Genomic DNA, 13,067 nt, shown 5'->3' on the forward strand with positions numbered 1-13,067 from the left:
ATTGTAGTAGGACAAAGGAGGGCATTTATGTGTACGACGCCAAACAAGGAGAATCGGGCAGCTCACGCTTAAGACCCAACATTTTTGATGGCTCACAAGCAAGAATTTTTAAAGGCAGGGGCAAATTTCGGGAAAGCAGAGTTACAGGCAACATCATAAATCAATGCATAGAAGTTATACACTGCTTTGGCCTTAAAAGGTGGCCTTTATCCTGATGAGGGCACTTACAGGTCTTAGGTAGACTTAAAGATTCTCTGATTTGTGATAGATAAGGAAGCAAAGCCTCTTTACACAGCTTCCTTACACAGCTGGGGGCAGTAGACAGGAATGTTCAGGCCTGGCCTGTGGGCTTGACTCTCTCCAGGCCCCTCAGGAAGAAATTTAGAACAAAGAATGGCGGTCAGAGTTCAGTCCTCAGTTTCCCCTTTATAAGGTCTCCCTGTCAGTGGATCTATTAGGTGGGAATCCATGTTTCTGAAAAACAACTCAGGGACATATGTTAAGATGTTATTTTTAGTTTCTATAGAGAATTCAACATCTTGTGACTCTAACTTCCTTGGCTATTGTTTTAAGCTGTCATTACATTCTTGCTTATAAGGTCACTCACTTACTTTTTAGGGCTGGCTAGGTGCCTGGAATTTCTCTTGAAGGAACTGAAGGTTTTTCTTTATTTCCAGGTTGGGAGGCCCTGGCAGGCTTCTAAGAGAGGTCCCTGCTTTATCTCAGATGCAAATGCTAGGAGTGTTACAAAAGAACTTGAATGGGAGGTACTACAACCATGTGGACCACCGAGTCATATTTCTTTACACCAGAAAATGCATCTGCTCAAAATGTCCAACAATGGTCAGAGAGATATGCTCCTCAGAGGAAGAGTTCCATAGAGAATTAAAATAGTCAATTGGGTGTGTAAAGGCAAGAGTGGGGAAACAAGCACAAAGGGTGGGCTTATACACCTTCATGAGTGTGCTCACACTTGACATGAGAGTATCCTCTCTTTTCCTGGTGGATCAGGGGAAGGTGCTGGTGTGATCTACATCTGTTCCTTCCCAAGGTGGGAGGACACTGGAATGATAACTGTAATTCACCTCAACTTGCTTTTCTCATACCTTATGCAGTGGTCCCGGGACTAGGGATGCAAATAGAGTCCAGAAACAGGAATTATTCCTAAGCAAGAAACTGTAAATATATTTTATGTCCATTATGTAATAATTCCTAAGGGCCTGTAGAAGTAGGTTGTGCCTTCACTGCATCTGGCAAAGTTGGGGCTAACACTGAATGCAGCTGTATTGCCTGGGGTCAGATAGCCAAGCAGTTCTCTACCTGTATAACCCTACCCTCTAAGAACTGGAATGGATGACGGGAGACACTTGCTAGAACAGTATTGGTCCCTGCAGTCTAAGCCAGCACAGCAGCAGAACCTAGTGTTCCTTCCAAAATTATAAATATTTCGTATAAATGAAGAGAAGGAGAAATAGTAGCTGAGGGTAAATGAATGAATAAATGGGTTATGTAATGAGGAAAATCCAATGTTACATGAACTACTTGAAAGAGGTATAAGCAAGAGATGATATCGTCTCTTAGCTCAATTTTACCAGATGCCTGAAAGGGTGCAGCCATATGTTGCTGAAACTATTCCTGTTTATGGATTGCACTGGGATCATTGTTAATGACCAAAGAGGATTCTGGTAATGTGCCAGGATCTTTTCACTGTTATGATTCTTCTGGTATAGGAGATCTGTGATTGGCCAGGCACAGTGGCTCATACTTGTAATTCCATCAGTTTGGGAGGCAATGGTAGGAACATTGTTTAAGGCCAGGAGTTGGCGACCAGACTGGGCAGAATAGTGAGACCCATTCCTACAAAATATTTAAAAATTAGTTGGACATGTTGGTGTGCACCTGTAATGCTATCTACTCAGGAGGCTGAGGCAGAAGGATCACTTGAGTCCAGGAATTCGAGGTTAGAGTGAGCTATGTTTGTGCCACTGCATTCTACCCTGGGCAACAGAGGAAGAGATTATCTCTAAAATAAAATAATAAATATTATAAAAAGAGATAATGTGGTCAAAACCAGGGTGTGATCTGTGGTCCAATAAAAATATTTGGTCTTTTCCCTGTTTCCTGACAACCAGGTTCTAAAACATTTGCAATCTCCTCAGTGATAAACGTGACTTCAATATGGCAATGAGATGACTATGGGGTGAGGGGCTCCTAGATAGCTTCAGGATGGGGGCTGGTTGCCAGAAACACGAAGCTGTGATTAGAGGATTGGAACTGTTAGCCCCATCCCTAAAGTCTGGGAAGGAAAGAGAGGCTCAAGGTTGAGTTCAGTCACACAATGGCCAGTGATTTAATTAATCATGCTTCCACAATGAAATTTCCATAGAAACCTCTGCAGATTGGGTTTCAGAGAGCTTCCCAATTGCTGAGCACATCCGTGTGTCCACGTACTGGGAGGATGGTGAACCCCACTCCATGGGGACAGAGGCTCCTACGCTCAGAGCCCTTCCAGACCTCACCCTGTGCACCTCTTCATCTGGCTGCTCATTTGTATCCTTTATAACTGCTACAGTTTGAATGTTTCCCCAAAAAAGCATCTGTTGGATATTTCATCTCGAATGCAACATTTTTAAGAAATGGGACTTTTGAGAGGTGATTGGACCATCAGAGCTCTGCCTTCATTAATGGATTAAGGCTCATCATAGAAGGACCTGAGGCTGTGAGTTTGACTTCCTTTTCCCTCTACCTCTCACCCTTTCTTGTCCTTTTGTTTTCTACCAGATACAGTCCCTTGATCTGGGAATTCCCATCCTCGACACCATGAAGGAAACAAATTTCTGTTTGTTATAAGTTATCCAGTCTCAGGAGTTCTGCTCTAGTGGCATAATTTAAATCAGAGGTCCCTAACACCCGGGCTGCGGACTGGTACAGGTTCCTGGCTTGGTAGGAACCAGACCGCACAGCAGGAGGTGATCAGTGGGTGAGAGAGCCTGAGCATGACCACCAGAGTTCCACCTCCTGTCAGATCAGTGGCGGAATTAGATTCTCATAGAAGCACGAACCCTATTGTGAACTCTGCATGCGAGAGATCTAGGTTGCATGCTCCTTATGAAGCACTAATGCCTGATCATCTGAGGTACAACAGTTTCATCCGAAACCATTTCCCTCTGCCCTCCGCCACCTCCACTGGTCCATGGAAAAACTGTCTTCCATGAAACCGGTCCCAGGTGCCAAAAAGGTAGGGATTTAAGCTATAACAATAAAAAACTGCAGTACTGAGTGTGAAAGGAAAATAAAATTTCAGGACTCCAAATTCACTATGCCAAAGGGAAAAGTTAAGTCTGGAGACTGAGTGATGGAAAAATTGCCTTTCTTTTGTTCCTAAACAAATAACTGCAAAGATAGAAGACCCCATATCTCCCCAGGTGGCCTCCCTCGCAAACTGCTCACAAGATAATTCCTTGTGGGCCCCAACATGTTTACTCTAAAACAGAGTTTTGTTGAATTTTCCCCTGACAATGTAAATTAACAGCTTATCTTCACAGGTACAGGACAAAGACAAGACTAGAAATCATCCCTCCACCCACCCAGAGACAAACGCGTATTTGACTTTTCTACTCAAAGTTTACTTTATCTTATGTGAAATGCAGATTTACTGAGCATGAGATGAATGCATAGTTGACTGTTTTTCTCCTCTCCTGGCTGCTGCTTCCCATGTAAATATTGAAGTCCTCAAAACCCTGTAGGAAAAAGCATGGGCCACAGATTCTACAATGATTTGTGTCTCTGTTTCCAAGGTGCATCTTCAGCTTGGCAAAATAAACTTCTAAACTGACTGAGACCTGTCTCAGACTTTTTTGGTTTACACGGCTATAGCAACTTCCTGAGTTCTTTGAGTTAGTTTAAGAATTCTCAAACCTTGGGAAGTGAGAAATCCCTGACTTTGCAGCCATGATAGACAGAAGTGCAGGTAACCTGGGACCCGATACTTGTGACTTGCATCTGAAGTGAGGACAGACTTGTAGGACTGAGCCCGTAAACCTGTGGAGTCTGAGGCGAACTCCAGGTAGTTAGTGTCAGAATTGAGTCGAATTGTGGGACTCCCAGCTGCTGTTGGAGAATCAGAAAGTTATTTGGGTGGAGGAAAACCACATCACCATCCCACAGAGAGAAACTTACAGTAAGAGTAAGCAAGTAAACCTCTACCTTCTTTGGTCCCAGAGGAAAAGATAAACAAATGTAAGCATTTATTTCATGTCCCTAAATACAGGTTGCTACCAGCTGTTCATTGTCTAGACATGGAGTGATCCTACCTCTAACCTAGAAGTTAGGATTTTTTAGGCCTTTGAGGGTGTCACATAAAAACTAATAAATGTTAGAGATTCTCTTCCCAGAAACATTTCCACACACAAGAAAATATAAATATTAATATAAAACATCGGGAGGCCGGGCGTGGTAGCTCACGCTTGTAATGCCAGCACTTTGGGAGGCTGAGGCGGGCGGATCACAAGGTCAGGAGATCGAGACCACGGTGAAACCCCATCTCTACTAAAAATACAAAAAATTAGCCTGGCGTGGTGGCGGGTGCCTGTAGTCCCAGCTACTCGGGAGGCTGAGGCAGGAGAATGGCGTGAACCCGGGAGGCGGAGCTTGCAGTGAGCCGAGATGGCGCCACTGCACTCCAGCCTGGGTGACAGAGCGAGACTCTGTCTCAAAAAAACAAACAAAACAAAACAAACAAACAAAAAAAACGTCAGTGTGGACCCAGAACCTCTATCTTACAAACCTGGGTGTTTTAATCCTACTAAGAGACAATGCCGAGGGAAGATGTTTGCATAGTCATTTCATCATCACAGAATGCCACTCCAATAATCTAGACTATAAACTGGGATAGACAAAAACTTGATGTAATAACCTATCCTCAAGCGAATGGGTGGAAATATGTTATTTATTAGTCACTGGTTCATTCAGCCACTCTGCGTGCCTACCAGGTACCAGATAAAGTTCTCGTCCTGGATCACTGCTCCAAGAATTAAAATTTGTCACCTTTCCCCACCCCTCACACTTCAGCACTTGAACCCTCTTACTACATCAGAATTCCACACTGTCGATGAAAAGAGTCAAACTCGGAAACATATTTGAAGAGATTTATTCTGAGCCAAAAATGAGTGACCACACCCATGACACAGCCCTCAGGAGACCCTGAGAACATGTGCTCAAGGTGATTGGGGCACAGGTTGTTTTTACAAATTTTAGGAAGATATGAGACATCAATCGAATACATTTAAGCTATACATTGGTTCGGTCCAGAAAGTTGGAACAATTTGAAGCAAGCAAGGGTGGGGGATAGTGCTTCTGGGTTATAAGTAGATTTTTAATTTTTCTGATTGGCAATTGGTAGAGTTATTATCAATAGGAAGGAATGTCTGGGTTATAAGAGGTTGTGGAGTCCAAAATTTTCTCATGCAGATGACGCCTCCAGGTGGCAGGCTTCAGAGAGAATAGGTTGTAAATGTTTCTGATCAGACTTAAGGTCTGTGTTGATGGTAAATGATGGTCAGCTTTTCCTGAATTCCAAAAGGGAAGAGGCCATAATGAGGCATGTTCAACGCCTGCTTCCCATGGTGGCCTGAGCCAGTCTTTAAGGTTAACTTTTGAACACCCTGGCTGAGGGTGTCGATTAAAATGTTTAGGAGGGGGTGACTTTGATGTTTATTTTTGGTTTACAACATGTAAAATGTTGAGAGGAGACAGACACCGCCTCCCTCCCTGGAAGAGGACAACACTCCAGTCACCCCTGCAGTTGATCATGGACATGAGTCTTAAGCTCCACCAGTCCGATGACCACCTGCTGAAGAGGTGTCATTGTCTCAGGTAAATACTAAGGGTTCATCATCTCACGCCAAGAAGATGAAGGACACTGACACACGAGGAGTGAGTTAGGATCAAAGGGTTTAATAGGCAAAAGAAAGACAAAGGGGAACAGCTCCTTCTTGTGAGAGAGAGGGACACCCAAAAGGAAATTCCGGCCTGGAATGGGAGTGCATCGGATTTTACAGGCAGGCTTGAGGAGATGGTGTCTGATTTATGTAGGGCCCACAGGTTGGTTGGACCAGGTGTGATATTTACACAGTGCGTGTGGAAGGCTGTTCACCCCACCCTCATCCTATTATGCAAATGGGCTTTCCACTTGGCCGGCACCATGTTGTCTGCTCCTTACTGTAAACGTGCCTGGCAAAGAGAAGGGAAGATGGAGCTGCCATTGTGAACATGCCCAGTCCCAGGCATCCTATTCCTATTGGACAGCTGCCGGCATTCACCCGTGCAAGCTTCCAGCTTACTTGTCTATGTCTGGAGCTTGATATTACAGGCTGCTCTTTGTTAGAAAAGAAAATAATTTGGAGCCTGCTTTTCATTAAAAGCCTTCCATACCCTCACTACCTGTCTAAATAATTTCTTCTTAACTCCTGTATCACTGCCAGACTCTGAGCCAGAATGAGGTGACAGAGAGGCTGGGACTGTGCAGAATGCATTTTAGTAAAGATGGCTGAGTAACACTAGTGATGTCCAATTTCCAGGTGCAGCAGTGACATCTGCCCTAGCCTCAGGGTCCAGTGTCTATCACCAGGATGTCAGAGGTGTGAGCAGTGGCGTCTGTGCTCAGCAGCAGGGGCAGTTGTTCCTAGGAGGGACCTGATCCAGGTTGGGCTGTGGATTCTGTTCCTGGATGTGTAGTTTCCAGCCTGGTTCTGTAGCCTTCCCCATAATAAAACTAGCCCCCAATACCAGATATATGACTTTATGTGTAGATTACAGAAACTTGTTTTCCATAGTTTGCTCCAAGAAGTGAGTGAGAAATGAGTCTGTGGGCGAGTGTTAGAGAGCGGCATTCAGAGGTGTTCTTTGTGTGAGAGCCACATCCTGAATTGTCTCCCTGGCCTGTTCCCCGTGGTGGAGAGAACAACAGGGAATATCATATCTCATACTGATGATATACATCCTCCCTTTTCTTTCTGTGAGAAAAATCCTCTTTTAAACGGGGTTTGAAAACCCACCCCACCCACCCATCCTGGGCACTCTCTGATCACTGATCTCTGTGGTTCCCAATCTGTCTGAGCAACAGGACTGCCGGCAGGGCTTAGAAAATCCTCAGACCACTCCCCAGAACCCCTGTCTCAGAGTATCATGCACAAGACCAAGGAATCGTTTCTATAACAAGCCCTAGAGGCAAGGCTGATGCTCAGACATGTGGGATCCTGGTGTTCTGGCGGCTCCAAGTGTGATCTGGAGACCAGCAACATGAGCCCCAGCCTTGTCATAAATCCAGAATCTCTTGCTCAACTCCAGACTTCCTGGATCTCAGCACCACATCCGGGTGATCCCTGTGCACACGGGAGTTCCTTGTCTAAGTGTCCTCTAGACTTGGGGTCAGAACTGTGCAGTCTGCTCTGGGTGTGGTCTGATCACATCCCTTAGAACTGGAGGTCCAGGGTTCAGTCCTTGCCCTCATTGTTTTCCACAGTCAATCACTCCCTTGGGGCCCTCATCCATGCTTGAAGTTTTAAGTATCGTTTATATGGTGTGACCTCCTAAATCTATTTCTCCTGCCCAGCCTATTTCTCCTTTCCTCTAAACTCTAGAGTTGTCTGTCCAAATTCCACCCCAGCTCCTCCACCTGCATTCCTAGTAGACATCTCCTCCACTGAGTGCCTGGGATGCCCCCTCCTCAGTATGCTCCTGCCAGAGTCTCCCCATCTCCACTGACAGCAGCTCCATCCTTCTACTCACTCATTTTACAACTATGGGTGTCCTTGATTCGTCTTTCTCACACCACAGATATAATCCATTGGCAAGTGCTGTGAGTCCATCTTCAAATGCATCCAGAATCCCCTCACGTCCCACTATTTCCCTTGCTCACACCCCAGTCAAGGTAACCGACATCTCCAGCCTGGAATACTGCACTCGCTTCCTATTGTTTTCCATTCTGCCTCCCTCGTCCCTCACCTCTCAATTCTGTTCTCAGCACAGCAGTCAGAGAGATCCTTTTAAAAAAGAAGTTATATCATGGCGCTCTTCTGCTCAAAACTGTCCTCTAACTCTGTCCCACTCAGAGCAAAGGTCAGATCCAACCCCACTCCCCTCAAGCCCACCTGCTGTGGCCGCACCTCTGACCTCACCTCAGTTTCTCTCTGTCCAACCCTTCTGGCCTCCTTGCTCTTCTGGGAACACAGACACCTTTCTGCCATAGTGCATTTGGACTGGAGGTTCCTCTGCCTGGAAAGAACTTCCCCAGACATCCTCATGTCCCTCAAATCTTTCCTCAAAGGTAAACACAAGGCACACACTGACTACCCAGCACAACAGCCACCTTCCCTGTCCCCTGACCCCACATCCGGGATCACCTGCCTCACAGCACTTACCACCTTCTAGCACTTTCCTTCCTTAGTCTGGTTATAGTGTATCTACCATCTGCCTCTTCCCACTGGAGCATATGCTACAAAAGGCCAGACATTTTTCTGGTGTTCCCCAGATGCAGAACCATTCTGTTCTATGTCTGGTCAATGACAAAGGTCAGTTGAATGAATGATCAGTGTAGAGCACCTCCTATTCTAAAGGCAGTATCTTTATTAACATAGCCTCAGACCAAGTGCTGTTTTGTGGCAGCTACAGCACAAGGTCCCCTCACACTGAGATAGAGGCTGCCTATATTTTTCTCAGCAGTGCTGCTTGTGTGCCCTCCCTCCCCCATCCCTCTTTCTACAGCAACCCCCTCCGCACACCCCCTGCCTCAGCACACTGCAGCACACAATCAGGTTCTCTCTTCAGGAAATAACAGTCCTTGATGATGGGTCCAATTTCACAGACAAATATAATTCTGAATTAGACTCTGCTTTATAGATTCATGAGTTGGGATTGGATTCAGCACCAAGATCACTAGAACCAGGGCAGGGAGAGAGGGCAGGACAGCAGAGCAGAAGAGAAGCTCTAGAAGCAGGGCAGGAGGTGAATGGCTCTGAAAATTTGTCTCAGAACGCAGAGACCCCAGTGTGCAGGGGCAGCCTTGGGCAATGTTTGAGCCTCTGTGGTCACAGCTCCCGCTGGACAAGTTTCCACTGAAGGGACAAGGACAATGGAGCAGTGAAGGTGACCCAGCTGAGGACTGACCACATAAAGCCCATGAAGAACTGAACAGCAACTAGGCACAGGCCCTGTCCACACTGGGCTCCTCACAGCCTTCTCCACTCCCACCTGCAACAGACTCAGCACAGCGAACATGCGGATTTTGGAAGGTTCTCAGGTCTTTATTTACTCTCTCAAATTCTAGGAATTGACTTATTTAATAAACCCATCAACCTGTCATAGCAAATATTTGAGAAAACAAATTTATAATCAGATTCATATATTCAGTAGGGAAGTAAGAAGTTGCAGCTCAGTGCACATGAAGTTGAGACAGAGATGGAGACATCCAGCTCCATCTCTCTGGAACAGGAAAGATGACTGGGGAGAAAACACATGTCAGCATGGCAACAGGGGTCACGGTGGACACAGGGGTGGGCTGTCTCTCCACCTCCTCACAGGGAGGTGAGACACATTTAGATGCCTTTGCAGAAAGAGATGCCAGAGTCTCCTGAAGTCACAAAAGGGAGGCGTGAAGAAATCCTGCATCTCAGTCCCACACAGGCAGCTGTCTCCAGCTACAGAAAACAACAGTCATGAACAAATTCAAGTCAGTCATGGTAAGTGATGACACTCTGAACAGCCCACCACACACTCGAAACGTCCCAATCAAAGAATCCATTACCCAGGCCTTTCCCCTCTGCCCCGTGCCCCCCACCCACTCTAGACCCCAAGAATCTCACTTTTTCAAGCCGTGAGAGACACATCAGAGCCCTGGGCACTGTCGCTGCCTGGGGTAGAACAAAAATAGGACCCGGTCAGAGCCCGCAGGGGACGTGGGGCAGGAGGAATTATGGGGTCGGTGAGCTCCTCCACACTCCCACCCCCACCACTTACACGCAGCCTGAGAGTAGCTCCCTCCTTTCCCACCTGTGGGAAGAAAATGTCCTGTGAGGGGACTGGGAGGAAGCAGGGCTATGAGATCTTAGAGGAACCTCCTAGTCTTGGGCCCAAGAGAAATTTCCAGAACTATGACTACAGACCCAGGACAGGATCAGGAAACATGAGGAAAGCAGGTGTGTGTCCAGGACCAACTGCCCTCCTAAGGTCTGTCCTTAGCAGGGACCTTCCCCTGACTCATGAATGCTGGAATCAGGACACCATAATCATCAAGGTGATACATCCGTCCTTCATTGTCACATGTGCTGCACAAAAGAGTAAGTGCTGGCACACAGGGTCCCAGGCTGGGTTAGCCCCTGTGTGGATGCTGCTTCCCAGTAATGAGGCAGGGAACACTTCTACCTGGGGCTTGAAACCCCTAGTGGAACAAGAAAACCCAGACCCCACCCCTCACCCCTTCCCTACCTGAGCTCTTCCTCCTACACATCACAGCAGCGACCACAATTCCGATGACCACAACTGCTAGGACAGCCAGGCCAGCAACAATGCCCACGATGGGGATGGTGGACTGGGAAGATGGCTCTGGGAAAGGAGGGGAAGATGAGGGGCCCTGACCCTGATGAAGGGCTCCAGAAGGGCTCCTGCTTTCCCTGAAAAGAGACACGACCCCTCATCCCCCTCCTTACCCCATCTCAGGGTGAGGGGCTCCGGCAGCCCCTCGTGTTGCACATGGCATGTGTATCTCTGCTCTTCTCCAGAAGGCACCACCACAGCTGCCCACTTCTGGAAGGTTCCATCGCCTGCTGGCCTGGTCTCCACAAGCTCGGTGTCCTGGGTCTGGTCCTCCCTATCCCGCTGCCAGGTCAGTGTGATCTCCGCAGGGTAGAAGCCCAGGGCCCAGCACCTCAGGGTAGTCTCATGGTCAGAGATGGGATGGTGGGTCATGTGTGTCCTTGGGGGCTCTGATGGGAAGAGTCAGAAAATTCAGGCGCTTTGCACTCCTCACGGGACACTCCACCAGCATACATGTGACCACCCTGAGAATGGACAGGACACCTGGGGTGGGGAAGGGAGCACAGAACCCAGACACCAGCCTGGACACAGGCACTTGGGATAATCTCCTATTCCTTGGAAAGTTCTAGTCTCTGAGGGAGGAACAGGGACTTCTGGTCCTGACCTGAGTGGAGGCCGAGGGACTCAGAAAAGCTGGAATCAGACCTTCAAACGCATTTAGTGTGAGGCAGAGAACAAGGCCTGAGAGAAAAATTCACGGTGCCCAAGGCTGCTGCAGGGGTCAAAGGGGATCCCTGATCAGTATTCTAGGGACTGTCTTCCCCTCCGTTTCCTCAGAGACGTCATCCCTTAATTGTCCTAGCGAGCAGAGGGGGCCCTCAGAGGAAACTCAGGAAAACTCATGCCATTCTCCATTCAAGGGAGGGCGACATTCTAGCGCTGATCCCATTTTCCTCCCCTCCTCGTGGGAGGCCATCCCGGGCGATCTATAGGAGATGGGGAAGACTCCCCACTGCCCCTGGTACCCGCGCGCTGCAGCGTCTCCTTCCCGTTCTCCAGGTATCTGCGGAGCGACTCCACGCACCGGCCCTCCAGGTAGGCTCTGAACTGCTCCGCCCAACCGGCCGCCTCCCACTTGCGCTGGGTGATCTGAGCCGCGGTGTCCGCGGCGGTCCAGGAGCTCAGGTCCTCGTTCAGGGCGATGTAATCCTTGCCGTCGTAGGCGAACTGGTCATACCCGCGGAGGAGGCGCCCGTCGGGCCCCACGTCGCAACCATACATGCTCTGCCAGGTGTGAGACCCTGGCCCCGTCCCCGCGGTCAGCCCAGTCCCCCGAGCCCCGCCCCGCCCCGACCAACCCGCGGGGATTTTGGCCTCAACTGAAAATGAAACCGGGTAAAGGCGCCTGGGGCTCTCTCCGGTCGAGGGTCTGGGCGGGTCCCGCGGCCTCGGGGCGGATCTCGGACCCGGAGACTCGGGGCGACCCCGGCCGTCCGTGGGGGATGAGGGGTCGTGACCTGCGCCCCGGGCCGGGGTCACTCACCGTCCTCGCTCTGGTTGTAGTAGCCGCGCAGGTTCCGCAGGCTCTCTCGGTAAGTCTGTGTGTTGGCCTTGTAGATCTGTGTGTTCCGGTCCCAATACTCCGGCCCCTCCTGCTCTATCCATGGCGCCCGCGGCTCCTCTCTCGGACTCACGGCGTCGCTGTCGAACCACACGAACTGCGTGTCGTCCACGTAGCCCACGGAGATGAAGCGGGGCTCCCCGCGGCCGGGCCGGGACATGCCCGTGTAGAAATACTTCATGGAGTGGGAGCCTGGGGGCGAGAGGGGCTGAGACCGGCCCAACCCTCCTCCCGGCGCGGCTTCCCGGGTCCTGCGCCCCCGCCTGCGGTCCCCTCGCTCCTCCCCACAGAGGCCATTTCCCTCCCGACCCCGCACTCACCGGCCCAGGTCTCGGTCGGGGCCAGGGCCGCCGAGAGCAGCAGGAGGAGGGTTCGGGGCGCCATGATCCGCATCTCGGCGTCTGAGGAGACTCTGAGTCCGGGTGGGTGCGTGGGGACTTTAGAACTGGGACCGCGGCGACGCTGGTTGGCTTCTCTAGACACGCGACACCCAATGGGAGTGGGAAGTCGGGACGCGTCACGAGTATCCTGGAAGAAGGACCCGACACAGGTTGGGAGAAGAAGTGAAACTCAGGGGAGTGGGGAATCCCCAACGCTGAGCCTCCCCAATGCAGACACGGCCCTCGGAGCCTGAGACCCTGAGAGCCCCGCCCAGGACCTGGGACTTCGTCCTGATCCCTCTTCTCCTACACCAAGCCTCTTTGTCACACTGTCTGCCTGAGTCCTGGACAAGGATCTGTCTGTGGAAACCAGGGAGAGAACCCCAGGCTGCGCCCACCCCCTTCCCCTTCACTTCTCCTCCTGGAATTCCCTTCCCTGAACTGGACTCCCTGCCTCCCACTCCTTACCTCTCCCCTTGGACTCTTGTGCAAGGAAACTCACCACGGGGAACTTGATGCCAGAGACTGAGCTCACC

At 49.6% G+C, this 13,067-nt stretch overlaps 1 protein-coding gene and 1 pseudogene across 2 annotated transcripts; one reads left to right on the plus strand and one right to left on the minus strand.

Annotated features, from left to right (window-relative positions):
• Nucleotides 1-8,248, plus strand: part of LOC129059813 (uncharacterized) — a 30,096-nt pseudogene extending 21,848 nt beyond the window's left edge.
• Nucleotides 8,249-9,281: 1,033 nt separating this feature from the next.
• LOC100438533 (patr class I histocompatibility antigen, B-2 alpha chain) lies at nt 9,282-12,761 on the minus strand. 2 transcript variants are annotated; one of them, XM_024249065.3, is made up of 8 exons: nt 12,472-12,761; nt 12,074-12,343; nt 11,556-11,831; nt 10,704-10,979; nt 10,483-10,599; nt 10,015-10,047; nt 9,861-9,908; nt 9,282-9,695 (listed from the first exon to the last, which is right to left on the minus strand). In XM_024249065.3, the coding sequence occupies exons 1-7, from the start codon at nt 12,542-12,544 to the stop codon at nt 9,865-9,867; spliced, it is 1,089 nt and encodes a 362-aa protein (XP_024104833.3). In that variant the 5' UTR covers nt 12,545-12,761; the 3' UTR covers nt 9,282-9,695; nt 9,861-9,864. The 2 variants fall into 2 exon arrangements, with proteins under 2 accessions (XP_024104833.3, XP_024104832.3); XM_024249064.3 differs by having other exon boundaries at nt 9,861-10,047; nt 12,472-12,612.
• Nucleotides 12,762-13,067: the final 306 nt, after the last annotated feature.

The sequence above is a fragment of the Pongo abelii genome, chromosome 5, assembly GCF_028885655.2.
Source record: "Pongo abelii isolate AG06213 chromosome 5, NHGRI_mPonAbe1-v2.0_pri, whole genome shotgun sequence".
NCBI lineage: Eukaryota > Metazoa > Chordata > Mammalia > Primates > Hominidae > Pongo > Pongo abelii.